This window comes from Penicilliopsis zonata, assembly GCF_001890105.1.
Source record: "Penicilliopsis zonata CBS 506.65 unplaced genomic scaffold ASPZOscaffold_2, whole genome shotgun sequence".
Taxonomy (NCBI): Eukaryota; Fungi; Ascomycota; class Eurotiomycetes; order Eurotiales; family Aspergillaceae; genus Penicilliopsis; species Penicilliopsis zonata.
In genome coordinates this window covers 938,920-954,560 of record NW_019208912.1, presented here as the reverse complement: position 1 = coordinate 954,560, position 15,641 = coordinate 938,920, and the positions used below count along the sequence as shown (strand labels likewise).

General features: G+C 53.6%; 6 protein-coding genes across 6 annotated transcripts; 3 read left to right on the top strand and 3 right to left on the bottom strand.

Moving 5' to 3' along the window:
- Window positions 1-757: 757 nt before the first annotated feature.
- ASPZODRAFT_59279 (hypothetical protein) lies at window positions 758-3,735 on the top strand (the record flags this gene model as incomplete). The annotated part of the gene is made up of 7 exons (XM_022728833.1): window positions 758-1,028; window positions 1,092-1,191; window positions 1,273-1,531; window positions 1,588-1,823; window positions 1,882-2,105; window positions 2,158-2,775; window positions 2,837-3,735. The coding sequence occupies 7 exons, from the start codon at window positions 758-760 to the stop codon at window positions 3,733-3,735; spliced, it is 2,607 nt and encodes an 868-aa protein (XP_022584407.1).
- Window positions 3,736-3,904: 169 nt separating this feature from the next.
- On the bottom strand, window positions 3,905-6,836 carry ASPZODRAFT_58475 (hypothetical protein; the record flags this gene model as incomplete). Its single annotated transcript, XM_022728769.1, has 2 exons — window positions 3,905-6,660; window positions 6,722-6,836. The coding sequence occupies 2 exons, from the start codon at window positions 6,834-6,836 to the stop codon at window positions 3,905-3,907; spliced, it is 2,871 nt and encodes a 956-aa protein (XP_022584406.1).
- Window positions 6,837-7,100: 264 nt separating this feature from the next.
- On the top strand, window positions 7,101-8,251 carry ASPZODRAFT_128454 (hypothetical protein). Its single transcript, XM_022722031.1, has 4 exons — window positions 7,101-7,258; window positions 7,372-7,517; window positions 7,600-7,798; window positions 7,867-8,251. The coding sequence occupies exons 2-4, from the start codon at window positions 7,392-7,394 to the stop codon at window positions 8,220-8,222; spliced, it is 681 nt and encodes a 226-aa protein (XP_022584405.1). The 5' UTR covers window positions 7,101-7,258; window positions 7,372-7,391; the 3' UTR covers window positions 8,223-8,251.
- A 241-nt stretch (window positions 8,252-8,492) lies between these two features.
- On the bottom strand, window positions 8,493-10,123 carry ASPZODRAFT_128452 (hypothetical protein). Its single transcript, XM_022722030.1, has 6 exons — window positions 9,990-10,123; window positions 9,853-9,915; window positions 9,665-9,751; window positions 9,489-9,611; window positions 8,712-9,431; window positions 8,493-8,648 (listed from the first exon to the last, which is right to left on the bottom strand). The coding sequence occupies exons 1-6, from the start codon at window positions 10,077-10,079 to the stop codon at window positions 8,577-8,579; spliced, it is 1,155 nt and encodes a 384-aa protein (XP_022584404.1). The 5' UTR covers window positions 10,080-10,123; the 3' UTR covers window positions 8,493-8,576.
- A 1,375-nt stretch (window positions 10,124-11,498) lies between these two features.
- Window positions 11,499-14,706, top strand: ASPZODRAFT_59444 (hypothetical protein; the record flags this gene model as incomplete). Its single annotated transcript, XM_022728851.1, has 2 exons — window positions 11,499-13,904; window positions 13,969-14,706. 2 exons carry the CDS (start codon window positions 11,499-11,501, stop codon window positions 14,704-14,706), a joined length of 3,144 nt encoding a protein of 1,047 aa, XP_022584403.1.
- A 163-nt stretch (window positions 14,707-14,869) lies between these two features.
- On the bottom strand, window positions 14,870-15,630 carry ASPZODRAFT_163936 (hypothetical protein; the record flags this gene model as incomplete). The annotated part of the gene is made up of 2 exons (XM_022726653.1): window positions 15,454-15,630; window positions 14,870-15,369 (listed from the first exon to the last, which is right to left on the bottom strand). Exons 1-2 carry the CDS (start codon window positions 15,563-15,565, stop codon window positions 14,870-14,872), a joined length of 612 nt encoding a protein of 203 aa, XP_022584402.1. The 5' UTR covers window positions 15,566-15,630.
- Between the last annotated feature and the right edge of the window lie 11 nt (window positions 15,631-15,641).

Below are 15,641 nucleotides of genomic sequence, written 5' to 3'. Positions count from 1 at the left end.
GTGATGTTCGCCAGAGATAAGGATTGGTGCGGTATCCAATGGGTGATAGTTAGCCCTTGTCGGCCCTATCAGGATATGGCAATTTGTGTTCTCTCCCTCGAACGCACTGTCTGAATAACGAGAAATAATAATGTCTGTGGCGATTGATATAGTTTACAGGAGGGATCTAGAGGAATTGGCCAGTATGGTGCTGTATACTGCGTCGTCTGGTATCTCTTACGTTTTGCGCTGACGTTCCACAGATCAGCAATAAGGATGGCCTGTAGCGAGGCAAGTATCGGGGCCTTTGCTTGCCTCCATTTTCAACGTCACAGGGGCCATCCAAGCCCGGGATTCGGCGGATATGAGATAGTCCATGCTGTCTGAGAACTCTTAGGTCCCGCGGAGATAGATTCTCAATAAGAGTCTGTCCTGTAGTCTTGGGAGATGCTCTTTACTTCTTTCTCCGAGGTAGACACCCGGGGCTTGGACACCACAGAGTAGGCTACTAGATCTGTAGCAGCCGCAGGGGGAAGTTCTACCAAAAGAAAAGCCTTTAGTCCATAGTCGTGGAGTGCGCATGAGCTGCTAAGACAAACAGAAATTGTGCAAATTCTCCATTCCGGACCGCCTATCGAGCCACATTCTTCTCTCCAACGCCACATCTGTCTGCACTGTGTCGAGGAGCTGATGTTCGAGTTGCGATAAAGCATATATTGCTTTCTCCAGCTAGTTGTGAATATCATCTGGCTTTGAATTGGATTTCCTTCTCCCGATAATGGCGACTATCACTCAGGTTCAGACGGTGAACAAGACCTTCCCACTCAAGACAGGACAGGTGAAGGTGGAAGAAAAGGTCTCGATACCATCGGAGATACCAGATTTGGCAGATATCCCGTTACCACCGTCATCGAAGAATCCTACTGAGGTTCTCGCAATTGACAAAGATACCCCGGATCACCATGTCCCCCGTGATCCACGTCTGATCAGACTGACGGGCGTCCATCCATTCAATGTCGAACCTCCATTGACTACGCTGTACAAGCAAGGTATGGAGGGTCTTTCTCAGCCATTATGGTATCCAATTTCTCTTTTCGCTCACCTATAGTTAGGTTTTCTCACCCCACAGGAACTTTTCTATGTCAGAAACCATGGGCCTGTTCCCCAAGTGCGCGAGGAGGACATTCCAACGTGGGAGATCAGCATCGAAGGGTCAGTAGTTCAATTACAGTCCTCTTTTGATGTCTTTCCGTCCTATTGCCTCGCGGCTATAGCTGATTGAGATGTGCACAGACTGGTTGAGAACCCTCTCGTCCTGAATTTCAACCAGATCATGCAAGAATTCGACCAAATAACCGCACCAATCACCCTTGTATGCGCAGGTAATCGTCGAAAAGAACAAAACACTGTCAGAAAATCAAAGGGCTTCTCTTGGGGCCCTGCCGGCCTGTCGACTGCACTCTTCACCGGCCCGCTGATGGGCGACATCTTGCGCAGGGCAAAACCTCTCCGTCGAGCAAAATATGTGTGTATGGAAGGAGCAGACAAACTCGTGAGTTACTAGTGACATCTTTGACGAACTTGGGCTCAATAATAATCCAAATTTAGCCTAACGGATATTATGGAACATCAGTTAAACTGAACTGGGCCATGGATCCGAACAGGCTGATCATGCTGGCCTACAAGATGAATGGCGATCCGCTCCAACCAGACCATGGCCGTCCTCTGAGAGCCGTTGTACCCGGACAGATTGGAGGAAGGAGTGTGAAATGGCTGAAGAAGTTGATCGTGACAGATGCACCAAGCGATAACTGGTACCACATTTATGACAATCGAGTGCTACCGTGAGTTCCTGCACCACCCTTGTTGGTTCAAGTGGAACCAAAGCTGAGCTTGTCCAAGAACAATGGTTACACCAGACATGTCTGCCAAAGATCCAATGTGGTGGCGCGATGAGCGATACGCAATCTATGACCTGAACGTGAACTCCGCCATTGCGCACCCTGAACATAACGAAGAGCTAGACCTCGCCACTGCTGGTCCTACATACAATGCTCGAGGATACGCATACGCTGGGGGCGGGCGTAGGATCACCAGGGTAGAGATTTCACTGGACAAAGGAAAATGTATGTGATAGATCATCGCATGAAGCGAAAGACTCGACTGACAGCGTGCTAGCATGGCGTCTAGCAAATATCGAATACGGAGAAGATAAGTATCGGGACTTTGAAGGCAATCTCTTCGGCGGCAAAGTCGACATGTATTCCCGAGAAACGTGTTTCTGCTGGAGTCTCTGGTCCCTGGACCTCCCTGTATCTGAATTGGAGAGTAGTGACGACATTCTCCTCCGGGCGATGGATGAAGCCATGAGTGTCCAGCCGCGCGATATGTACTGGTCGGTGCTTGGAATGATGAATAATCCATGGTTCCGAGTCCTCATTACCAAAGAGGATGGGAGGTTGAAATTCGAACATCCGACCCATCCTGCGATGACTGGCGGTTGGATGGAGCGTGTCAAGAAAGCAGGGGGGGACCTTTTGAATGGTAATTGGGGGGAACGGCATGAGGGCGAGGAACCTGTTGAACCTGAGCCCGTTGTTGAGATCAACATGAAGAAGGACGGGGTCAACACAATGATCAACATCGAACAATTGAAGAGCAACATCAAGAACAATTGGTTTGTTGTCAACGGGGAAGTCTATGACGGCACGGGTTTCCTCGAGGGTCACCCAGGAGGCGCTCAGAGCATCATCTCCTCTGCCGGTCTTGACATCTCGGAGGAATTTCTAGCAATTCGTAAGTAGGATCTGTCCACGTGTAACGGTGGGGACAACATGGCTAATTTTCGAAACTGCAGACAGCGAGACAGCAAAAGGGATGATGCCCGGTTATCATATCGGAACGCTAGACAAGGCGTCCCTGGAAGCATTGAAGAACGCACCTGCTGAAGAAGAATCCTCGGAGCCCCGTCCCACGTTCCTTAACTCACGGGCGTGGACGAAATCAAAACTGATCGAGAAGAAGATCGTCTCGTGGGATACGAGGATCTTCAAGTTCAAGCTTGAACATGAAAAGCAGACACTAGGCTTGCCTATTGGACAGCATTTGATGCTCAAGGTTCCAGATCCTGCTGGCAATTCCTCCATCATCAGGTCTTATACGCCGGTCTCGGACACTAACCAGGAAGGGTCAATGGACCTACTGGTGAAGATATACTTCAAGACCGACACTATCCCTGGGGGTAAGATGACGATGGCACTTGAGGAATTGCCTCTGGATGCCGAGGTTGAGATCAAGGGCCCTACAGGCAAGTTCGAGTACTGCGGAAATGGCAAGGTGATCGTTGGCGGCAAGGAACGCCATGTGCGTTCGTTCAAGATGATCTGCGGTGGCACCGGCATCACACCCGTCTTCCAGGTCCTACGTGCTGTCATGGAAGACTCGGCAGATCCCACTTCATGTGTTCTTCTGGATGGAAACCGGCTCGAAGAAGATATTCTGTGTCGAGAAGAGCTGGAACAATACGAGGCCATGGACCCAGGTAAGACCAAGTGCACCATTGTGCACACCTTGTCTCAGGCCTCTGAGGCATGGACGGGTCGTAGGGGACGTATTGGCGCAGATCTTCTACGCGAATTTGCGCCTCCGGGCGAAGAGAGCATGGTCCTCGTCTGTGGACCGGAGCCTATGGAGAAATCGGCTCGCAAAATCCTACTTGAGCAGGGGTGGGCCGCGTCAGACCTGCATTTCTTTTGATTTGTATATATAGCATGTCATCTTTGATGGATGGGGTTGGGGTTGGGTGTGATTCAAGGGGTTTGGGTGGGTTGGTGTGGCGTTGCACATTGAACTAGGGTTTAGGCATAAGGAAGGGATATCATTTATTTCATGGAGATTATACTTGGATAAGGAATGCAATACATGCTTAATAGTACTGTTTCACATCTAGCCGAGCCAGCAAATGCTCAAAGATACTCGTCGGCGCCACACTCGCAGCGAACGCCGATCCCGATCGAACGTACGACTTGGAGGAGGCAGCCTTGCCGCCGTCCAATGTGCGCAGGTAACCCACAAAGGCTGCAACTTGTTTCCGGAATAGAATATACAGTTGCGCGGCACTGGCCTCATTTTCGTGGCGGATACCACTCGATCCCTCGAGACGCGACAGCGGCGCAAAGGCCAGCACAGTGCCGAAGATCTCCTCGAGCAGCTTCGCGGCCTGGATATGCCGCCGGCTAAGAAACAAGGCAAAGAGGATTTGGTCGAGTACATCTTCGTGGTAGTCGCGCAGGCGGGGCACAGACTGCGCTGCCTCGATGGTGCCGTCGATGTCGCCGCAGTCGAGGCACGCCTCGATCCGGGTGAGGATGTCCTGGAACCGCTGCCAGTTGGAGCCGACGCCGACATGGAAGGAATAGTCGCTAAAAGCGAGCACAAAGTGCTGTGCATCGATGCGGAATTTCTGGAATAGGTTGCGTGTGGTTCCGGATAGGGAACCTCGCGCCGTCGAGTCGCGGACAAGACCCTTGACCACGGAGACCATCCGCAGCAGGCGCAGGAGGTGCTTGAAGAGTCGGTCGTATCTGTTCAAGGACCGCGGAGTGATCACTGCATCCAAGGCATCAGGCGGTTTGTATTGCAGGCGGAGGAAGTCGAGAGCTTCAATGGCGTTGGGGTTTTTGACCTTGATGATCTCCTCGGCGGTCAGTTCGCGAATCGCGAAGCTGAGACCGCCGGGCAGCTGTTTTTCTCTCTTCAAATGCATACTGTCTAAGATTTCGACGTCGCCGGTTCCCTCTGCGTGACATTCGTTTAAAAGTCCAATGAGAACTAGTCGGAGCTCAGAGCTAGCGGGAGGCCATGTATCCCGACTTCCCAGCCGCAAACCCGTATGCACACTGCTGCGTACCACTCCGGCCTTGCGCTCGCCGCTCTCCATCTCGGGATCAAACAGCGAATGCGAAAGAAGCGATGCAAATGAGCCATCTCCTAACAGGTGGAACCGCCATTGGACGGTCAGGTGGATTCGCAGCTTATGTTCTTTGAAGAGGAGGTGGAGGCATGAGAAATCGATGAGAAGGGCTTGAGAGGAGAGAACGGGAGCAAGTGATAGATACAGTGCAGAGGGCAACTCGGGTCCAAATCTGGTATTATGTCTCTCCAGTTGCTGAGAAGTTGTTTCCTCTTCGCTATCAACCAGTTTGCTGAGCGAATCTTTTTCCACGGAGGAGGGCCTCGCGAGTGCGTCAGTTATTTGTTGTTCATCATCAATTTCAAACATCTCAAACGTATTGTGAACGATTGCTTTTTTCTGTTCCTCGAACGAATCATGAACCATAGGTTCAAGTTCTTCACCATCTGCAGCTGGGTCGCCTCGGTTGAACCTCTGGATTTCAGCGCGTAGCTTTCTTTCGTAGTCAAGGGCTCGGCTCTGGATTCTTTCGATGTCAATCCAGGTCATCGCACAGTGCAGTTTTGGAGGCAAAGCATTCTTGAGCACACGAGGGTTCGCAATTGGATGGTCTGGATGAGACCATTTCAATAGACGCAAGCTCCTCCCGCTCTCAAACATCTGCAGAGCCTGTTCGGCGGGAATAAACGACGGTATCATGTCCGGTCGAAAGTTGTAGACAGCATTTTTAGGCACCGCTTTCGACTTTGCAAGATCCTGCTGTTCTTCCACCTCGACAAAGCTAGCTCTGTCCGTGATCACCTCTGCCATGGCAGACGTTCCCTCACACAGCCCAATCCAAGCTTCCACGATACTCAGCCACGGTGCTATGACTCTTGCGACCAGCTCATAAAGCAGCGCGGCTGCCCAGGGTAGAACCTGTGAGAAATGATCGACCTTTTTCAGAATGATCGAGATCACATGTGCTTCTTGTAGTGACTTGTCGGCCGCTCCTACCATGTCCGCCAGAGCACCCACAAGCTCGGCAGGGCGCTGGAAGAGCCCCATAATCTGCAGGAGGGAGACGGTCTGCGCAGAGCGGCTGGAGAGCTGTCTTTCGAGCGTGTAAAGCACCACGGCTATTGCACTAGCAAGGGTCGACATGACGGATGGCTTTTTCGGTGTGATCGGGTTGAGGCGCACAAAGTCCCGCAGTCTATGCATATGGCCCCCGCACCGCAGTAACGGTTGGATCACTCCATCCAGCAGTGGTAAACTGACTCCCGTAATACGGATATCCCTGAGTTGCTTTTCGAACGTCCGTTGTTGTCCGTTGTACCGGAAAAACATCGACTCCCAGCCCAGCCCGGCTTGGAAGAGAGCCCTAAGAAATACATCTGTCCGCACCAGGCGTCCAGAATCCTCCAGTCCACTCTTTGTAGCCTGATGAGCCAACGCAGCATCGAATCCACGAGCTCCGGACTCGCTGAAATATGCGGAGATTGGTTCCCGGAAGGACGGGTCTCGACAGGTCTCCCATGATCTTAAAGTCACGTTCGAACCAGAGATCTCTCCGATCTGGGCAAGGGACCAAAGGTCTTCCGTTGTGTCTGGACTATCACTATCGCACACACTCGCCTCGGTTGTCTGGTCTTCGCTCGACGTGTCGGTGGTTTCGGAGGGCGGATTCAGCACAAACCCATCGTTCGCGAACAAATCCAACGGGAATGCCGTAGAATCATCCTTTTCAAACAGCTTGAGCGGGTTCTGAAAGGGACCTTCTACAGGGTCTAGAAGATCACAGACAGGTCAGCATTATCATATCCTCCTCTGCAAGGCTGTAGAACCCACCGGACAAATCGCTGGCCCATGGGAGAGGCTCCAACGGCTGCAGCGACTGTAACGTGAACCTGGACAGTTGCCAGAGACTCTCGCTACTGAACGGATCGATCGCATCCTCCTCCATCCCGATTCCTCGCCTATATCATGCCGGTATATCGTTTTCCGACGCGTCGCCGCATTCACTGAGAGCAACTCCGCAGCCAACGCTCGGACCACCGCTTGTTGTGGGACGTTTCTGGTTGCTGGGCAGAGCTCTTTCTTAAGCACCCTCGCAGTCCATCTGCTGGCCCGGAGTCCTACCGATAAGATCACATTCAACAAGGAGACACCGTTTTGCAATGCCTCCCAAGAAAAAAGCCAAGATTGCCTCCTCTCGCGCGCCGTCGACCGCGCCCCCCCTCGACACCGCGGCCCGCTCGGCCAATACGCCCAGCTCCAGCGAAGAAGCGGCAAAGCCAGTGCCTGAGTACGATCTGGTTGCAGATCCGTGGACAGACGAGCAGGAGACGGCACTGTTGAAAGGGATCGTGAAGTGGAAGCCTGTCGGTGCGTTCTGATAAAATATCACATCGTTTGCGCGGTGGGGAGGGGTTTGGAGCTTTGGTGGTCAAGGTGGAAGCTGACGTCAGGCGCCTTTTCTTTTTCGATTTGCCATTTAGGAGTGCACAAACATTTCAGGATGATTGCCATTTCGGAATATATGAAGAGTCAAGGGTACGCGCCGTCGCATGCGGAACACACGCGGATCCCGGGGATTTGGAAGAAGCTGGGCACGCTCTACAATCTCCCGGCACTGGACGAACGGGTGAGCCGGAAATATTACCCCGTGAAAAGAAGAATCAAAGTTATGATGAGATTGTGTCTAACAGCTAGGTTGGGTTGTGCAGGAAGATTCGCTCATCATGGATGGCTCCGATGATGCAGACTCGTCCAGGGAGCACTACTGTCCGTTTGAATTGCCGCAGGACGAATATGGTCATTTAATGTTTGAGCGGCGGCTGGCCATGGAAGGCTCAGCATCGCCGGCAGCCAGCGATCGCTACCGGATGGAATCACGGAGGGGAAGCACTGTCGCTGATACGGATGGTGAGTTCGGATTCTTTATGAAAAGCACATCCCTGCCGTAATGATTGTCATGGCTGATCAAAGATAAGAACCCCGTTCTTCGCCTGCACCGCAACGAGGACGCAAGAAGCGCGGCCGCCCCGCCCGAAGCACCCGGACCAGCAAGCTGCACATCGAGATGGAGCCGCCCAAGAAAGCCGCCGAAGAAGACGAGGAAGGGGAGGAGGAAGCCGAGTCGGAAAACGGCGAGGAATACAGCACGGACGATGACAAGGACGACAGTGACGAGGATGACGACGAGGAGGAAGAAGAGGATGGCGACGTGGATGGCGAGGGGGGAGGGTCTCCGACAACAAGGCATACCCGGGCAAAGACGTCACGAACGCGCCAGAAGGAGAAAAAGGGCGGTACGATGGGGACAAGACGTGGTGGTCGACGTCGCTGAAAGAGGATCTTCTAGGATGGGTCTGTGGGATAACTAACTCGTGCTTTTCTTCTATGATACCTTTTGTCCGGATAGGCGTTGTCTGCAATTTACATGCGTGTACATTAAAAAACTACTTGTTATGACTATGGTTGCAATCATGGAATTGAGAATACATCTAAATGCAAAAGATCCCAGAAACTTTGTGAATGGTTCTACTTGGTGAGGCAAAAAAAAAATAACGTCTAATGAGATTGAATCTATACCAGGACGATAGGACTACAGACGTAGGTATAACAGATCGAGAAGATGGTCATTTCAGGGGATAGTAGTAAATGGGTAGACGGTAAGGAACATGGTACAGTGTATATCCATTTACAGGCGCTTCATGATGGCTTCGGCATACTCGTGGGTCTTGGCCTTGCCGCCCAAGTCACCGGTGAGGGTCTAGATCGCGTTAGTAAGTGAAATCAATACCAAGGGGGAAGATGGGACGGGTTCTATTCTTACCTTGCCCTCGGAGAGGGTGTCGAAAATGGCCTTCTGGATGTTGCCGGCGTGTTGGTTCAGGCCCATGTGCTGCAGCATCATGATACTGCTGAGCAGCAGAGCAGTGGGGTTGGCAAGACCCTTACCAGCAATGTCGGGGGCGGAACCGTGGACGGCCTCGAAGATGGAGCACTCGTCACCGATGTTTCCGGAGGGGGTCAGGCCGAGACCGCCGATCAGACCGGCGCACATGTCGGAAAGAATGTCACCGTACAGGTTGGGCATGACCAGGACCTTGTCGTTGTAGGGGGTGGGGTCGGTGACGATCTTGAGGCAGGAGTTGTCCAGCAGCTCGGCGTCAAACTCGATATCGGGGAACTCCTTGGCGATCTCACGAGCGGTGTTCAGGAAGAGACCGTCGGACATCTTCATGATGGTCGCCTTGTGGACAACACGGACCTTCTTCTTGTTGATGGAACGAGCGTACTGGAAGGCGAAACGCAGCACACGCTCCGACGCCTCGCGCGTGATCAGCTTGATGCTCTGCACAACACCGTCCACCACGACGTGCTCGATGCCCGAGTATTCGCCCTCGGTGTTCTCACGGATCAGGACCGTGTCGACACCATCGTAGGGGGTCTTGTAGCCCGCAATCGAGCGGCAGGGACGCAGGTTAGCGAACAGGTTGAATGTGCGACGCAGAGTCAGGTTCAGCGAAACGTGGCCCTTGCCAACGGGGGTCTAGAACATTTCCATCAGCATCACATCCAACCTATTCGACTAGGTTAGAAATCATACAGCAAGAGGACCCTTCAGGGCGACGTAGTTGCGCTTCACACTCTCAATCGCCTCGTCCGGGATGGCGGTCTTGCCGTCCTTCAGAATTGGCGTGACATCAACGGACTCCCACTTGATCGGGGCCTATCCATAGTCAGCGGTGTTGTCTTTCCTCCGGTTGCTATTCAAATCCTTACCTTGGCAGCCTCGAAGATATCCTTCACCGACTGCGAAATCTCAGGACCGATACCGTCGCCCTCGATGAGCGTGACGGTGTATTTTCCCTATCAATAGCGCGTTGCAATCAGTTTTTATGTCCGAACGTGGTACTGCGCAGCTGCCGGTGCAGCTGGGGGGGGGGGGGAGGAAAGCCGGCGAGACGTACATCAGATCCCTTCTGTCCCTTGAACTTGGCCACACGGTCATCGGTGGTAGCGTATCCGCGAATCTAAACCCAATCGGTTGTCAGATTTGTGGAAAAAAAAACCTTTTTTATGAAGAGACAGCGCGATGCTAGCTTACCTGCGAAAACGGAGAAACAGCGCTCTGGGCGACACGCGCCGTCCGCAGGCATTGGCGGGCGGGGGTCACAAAAGTCCTGGCAGCAATCATAGTGTAGATGGCTGGTGAGGTCCGCGCGATATGAAGAATCACCGGTGATGAAGAGAAAGCAGGAGTAGAGAGGTAGGGGTGGCGGGCCGTGTGAAGTTCTTCGGCGGTGGTTGTTGCGTGTGCGGAAGAGTTGGACCGCGCCGTGCGTTCCGGCCGAGAATGTCTGATTGGGCGGCCCGGTGTGCTCAGCAACGACTCCTCCGCTTGTCGCTGATCCGGTTATCAGATCGGAGGATTCCCAGCCCTCGTATCCACCAGGACGAAACCCCCGACCGCAAGATGGGATCCTGCCAGCTAAGCTGGACGCTGTGGATAGACCGGTTTCGCTTTACCTTTGCGGGTGCGTTCTGGTTCGAGAATGATGCCGTTCGGATGTCTTCGACGAGAAAGGCGAGGGGATAAAGCGGATGAGACTGCGATGGCTACAGAGTACTGATAGAGCACGATCGGAAGGCGTCATATTCTTCAACCTGCTGAACGAATATCAGGCTATGTGCTGTTATGATCACTCCTGTCCTGATAGTCGGTTCTAACAGACTCTCTGTGATGACCTAGGATGTGACGAAGATATTGCTCGACAGCGTCCGCTAGACAGACGAAATATCGCCGTACACTCTAGATTTTATACATCTAATGATGAAAGTGCTTCTGATATTGAATGATAGGCATACACAAGGCATTACTGTCATCAAAGACTGGTCGTCTGCGATAGCATTTATGTAGTAGCCACGAGTAGGCCCCATGCCTCCCATCTGTCTTCTAGCTACTATTTACACCTCAATCTACGGTGCAAAGCCTGGAATATATTAGATCGAACAGCATATAGATTGAACAGCATAGAGGCCTCTTAATGAAGCTGACTGCCCGTGTAGAAGATACTTAAGGAAATATATGCACGAATTGTAGTACTACATATATACGGAGTAGTATTTCTGACCCTTCCAGCACATGCAATATTGAAGCTCCCTGGTCCTGGCACTTGGTCCTAACTATAACTGGTTAGTAAGGAGCACTACCTACCAAACCCAAACTAGCCTTAACAGGGAAAGGCTCAAGAGATAGGCGGTGAGCGTATTATAGTACTCTAATTGGATGATAACTATTGTACAATACCTGACAAGACAAGCACCTAAATTGAATGAAGACCCATACTTTTGGGCGTTGAAACTCGTACGATACATGTATTCACGACCTCTCATGGGCAGCTATCGTCGAAACGTCAGACTGCCGCTGGTAGATTATTAGATAGTTATCGAGCCTTCTACCGGCCGCTTGCTCCGTAAACACCTGCTGCCGTATGGCGAGAGCCTTGACTGCAGTTCTGTGTTCCGGACTCTTAATTTCAGCGAGACAGCTTTCAATCGGTCCTCAGCGTTGACCGAATTACCTGAGGTACGCCCACACCACCTGGTCTCAGCCATGGCCGGGCTCGAAGTGACGACTCACTACAACCTGCCGTCAGAGTTCCCCGAGGAATGGCCAGCGGAGCTAGACGATAGCGATGTTTCGGAGGACGAATCGATACAGAAGAGCGGTGCCCCGGCACGGAGGTCGCGGTACTTTGCGCTGGAGCGGGGGGCTGGCGACCGCAAGAGCTTCTCCGTAGGCCTTGGGCCGCAGAAAGGGGGTGACGGACGAGATAACCCAGTGTCCAAGGATGAACCCGATCCTTTGGGGTCGGGAGACAGCGTGGTGAGGATTCTCAAACAGCGAGGACTGCCCGTCGAAGAAGATGGCCGTCTACGGAACCGATTCCTGCTCTCGTCGACTACCTTCTCGCCGGCACTCTTCCTCTCGCAGACGCACTCTTCGGCATCGATTGACTCGCTTCTCGAGGGACTGGACTTTCTGTCGCGATCAATTGATAAGAAATCGGCATCGTTGAAGGTGCTTGTTGAGGCCAACTTTGAACGCTTCGTCCGCGCAAAGGCCACCATCGACAGTGTGTACACGGAGATGAGAAACCAGGGCTCAGAGCAGGAGCAGGCGGCGGCCCCTTTGGCTCACCGCAGGTCGGCGAGCCATTTCAGAAACTACTCGGGGGGTAGGCCCAGCACGGCGACGACCACTGCTACGGCTTCCAGCACCGGCGCGAAGAAGAATGCGCTCACCAAGGAAAGCGAATACGGTATGAAGGGTATCCGCACACCACTCGTCGAGGCATCAATCAAAGCAGAAGAGCTATGGGGCCCTGCATTGGGAGGCCGCGAGCGAGAACAGGTCCTCAAGTCCGTCATTCTGACGATGGAGAAGTACCGGGAGGTATACGAGATCGGCGGGCAACTTTCAAAATCTATCAAGCAAAGCGACTATGATTCGGTGGTCGAGCAGTACTCCAAGGCACGCTCGCTAGCAAACGAGGCCAAGAACATCGCGGACAAGGCGACGAGCAGCCGGCGACCGCTGACCGAGAAGGAGACGCATATCATCCTAGCAACGGGTAGGATGTGGATTGATGTCGACCAACAGATACGGGCCTTCAAGCGCGATCTCTGGAAACGGCTCAGCGATGCGCCCACAACGTCGACGGCCGGTCCCGTGTCTGGGCCGGTGGAAGAGCATATGGAGCTTATCTGTGCTCTACTAGAGCTCGGCGTCGATGACAATCCAATCTGGGTTTGGCTTCTCGGTCGGTATGAGTTTCTCAAGACCAAAATCACTCTGTTCTGCGAGCGTGCAATGGTCGAGATTGAGATTTTACGACGCAGACTCGCTGCAGGGGAGAAGCCAACCCTGCAGACAGTGGCCTCGTTTCTTCGGCTAGCACCTCGCGATGGACGTACGGAATCAAATGTGCGGCTGGACACCGATCCAGTCCTAGAGCTCTGGGAGTGTGTTCACACCTTTCTCAAACGGCTGCTCTCTCTGCAAGGAGGCCTCTTGGGGGAAGTTGTCGACTTTGGGGAGGTGGCAGAGTCCTTCATGGATGGAAGCAAGCAGAAGCTTCTCCCCGCTGGCTTCGAAGGGGAAAGTCGTAAGCATCACCGCCTGTCGTCCGACCGTATTCGGGAATTGCAGAAGGGAGTTGTCGATCTCGCGAATCTGATCCGCGAGAGTGTGGTCTCCTTGTTTGCTGATCCGCCGCTGGAGGACATCTCCCTTCTCGCCTCGCCCATCCCGCCACCGAGCCCCGGCAGCCCTGCCAGTCGAGGAGTGACGCCGACGGAATCACGCTTCAAGCTTGATCCAAAGAATTTGCCAGCTCCGACCCCCAAGCGAGGCGAGGCATGGGAAGACTATGCGTTCTGGCCGCCATATTCCAATTCACTCAGTGGCGTCTACTACCTCAGTAAATTCATGATGATCATTGGCACGGCTGCTAGCGAAATGGCAGCTCTGCGACCTGTCGCAAGCGGCGGGAACACGCTCGACCTGCTGAAGTCATTGGTGAGCACGACCCGCGACCGCTCCGCGCGGATTGCCTGTGCTGCGTGGAATAAGGACGCAGAGAACTGCAAAGCCCTGGAGGACTGGACGCGGGATCCCGAGAGCCGCGACCAAACCAAGATGCCCGGGTTCATTCTGGCGTTTGAGAGCGCCATCCTCGGCAGCATGCAGAAGATCCTCTACGTCTCCGAGGCCAAGGTCAAATCCGGCCCGGTCGATGTTGTCACGCAGCCACCCACCAAACTCCTGCAGACGGTGCGCTCGCAGTTTGTGTCCAGCTTGTACAAAGCTCTCAGCGGGTTAGTGGAAAATGCCGAGCGCTCAGCGACCCCGGACGGTGACGATGAATGGGTGCTTGTTGGACCAGCGCCAGTTGCTGGTACGACTGACGCTGCGCCCACTGTCATCGCGGTGGACTCTGTCGATTCACAGAATAAGGTAAGCCAGAATGTACTACGATGGAAAAGGAACTTCCTTCCCAAGAAGACTGACGAAACGACAGAACGTGCGGTTACTGCTCACCCTTTCAAACATCAAGGCGCTGCAAAGCGAGTTTGTTCCGCAACTAATCGCCAACTTCGAGACGGCATTTGCGGTGAAGCTGACCGAGGAGGCAAAGACGATCCGCGACGTGCTCGGCCAGATCGATACACGCCTCTTCCAGTCGTATACCAAGCCGTACACCAGTCAGCTGGACTCTATCATTGCGAGCGGCATTTCCGCCCCGGACTGGACGCCGACCACCAGCCGTCCAGACCAAGTCCGCCCGTACGTGTACAGCACGCTGCTAGCGCTGGTCCTAGTGCACACAGAGATCTCGACGACCATCCCGTCGAGCCTGTCGCCATCGGCGTCGGCATCCTCGTCGTCATCGAGCCGCCCAGTCCCGCCCTCTTCACTGCTCAGCGTGATTCTCTCTCACCTGCTCACCCAGGCCTCTTCCTCACTGTTGGCCGCGTTTTCCTCGCGGCCCATGTACTCCCTCGCAGACCTGATGCAAGCCACGCTGGACACGGAGTTCATCACGCAGACCATGTCGCAGTACGGGACCGACGAGGCGTCGACGACGCAGAGCAAGATCTACGTCGAGCTGGACCGGCGCACGACACATGAGGCCCGCACGCGGCTGCAGGACGAGCTGGGGGAGATGCGCGGGGTGCTCAAGCGGCTGCGCGAGCGCACCAAGGGCGAGTTCGCCTGTTTTCGAAAGTCGAGGAGTGGGACGATCAAGTCGCCTTAAGTATATAGTTAGCTGGTATTCTATAGCGTATTCATTCTCTTCTTTTCTCTTAAATAATTCTTCAATTCTTGTTGGATCTGTGTAGCAGTAAATACTTTTGTACTGGGTATCTCGAAAGCACTTTTTTCTTCTTCCTTCCTTACTTCCTTCCTTCCTTCACTTCCTATTTCGCCATCATATGTTGAACGCGGCTCAGCAGCACCTTGCTCTCCCTCCCCAGTCTCCGTTTCCCATTCTGATCCGGCCGGCGAGCGCGGGCCATGGCTTCGCGGTCGTTCTGCCGGAACTCGCGCTCTTTCTGCCTCACCTCGGCCTCCTGCTTGCGCTTCTCCACGAGTTGCATCTCCTTGGCAAACGCGGACTGGCGCGGTTGACGTGGGCGACGCTCTCTCGCCTTCCCCCCCTCGGGGTGGTGCCGCCGTCTTCTCTCCGCCGGTTCGGGGACGGGCTCGGGCTCCGGGGCATCCAACATCGCCTGTCGGTCTGGATGGAGCTCTAGACTCGCCGGTTCCGGTTGATCCTGCAATCTCCCTTCATCCTGCTCCTCTGTCTGGGTATCGTAGATGGACTTGGTTGGGCCGGCGGCAAGTTCCTGGGCTCTGATCTTGGCGTAAGCTTTCCTCACTTTGGCTTTCTGGATGAGATCGTTTTTGATTTTTTGCGCTAGACAGACACAAAGATATTAGCTTCGTTCTCTTCTTCTCTTTTTTGCTTCGAAATTGCCCAACAGCTGGCAGAGTAAGGTACCTTTGCGGCGATAGGTCCCGTCGGGCAGGTTTGCAGGGCCAACCTGGAACCCCTTCCTCTTCTTCGCCGGGGCGTCTGCAGAATCTGCATCATGTGGTCGTTTGGCAGCCATCTTTAGAAGAAAGGAGATATGTAGTAATAGCTAATCGAACAAGTAGGCGATTGTCTGGGGGGGGGGGGATATCTGA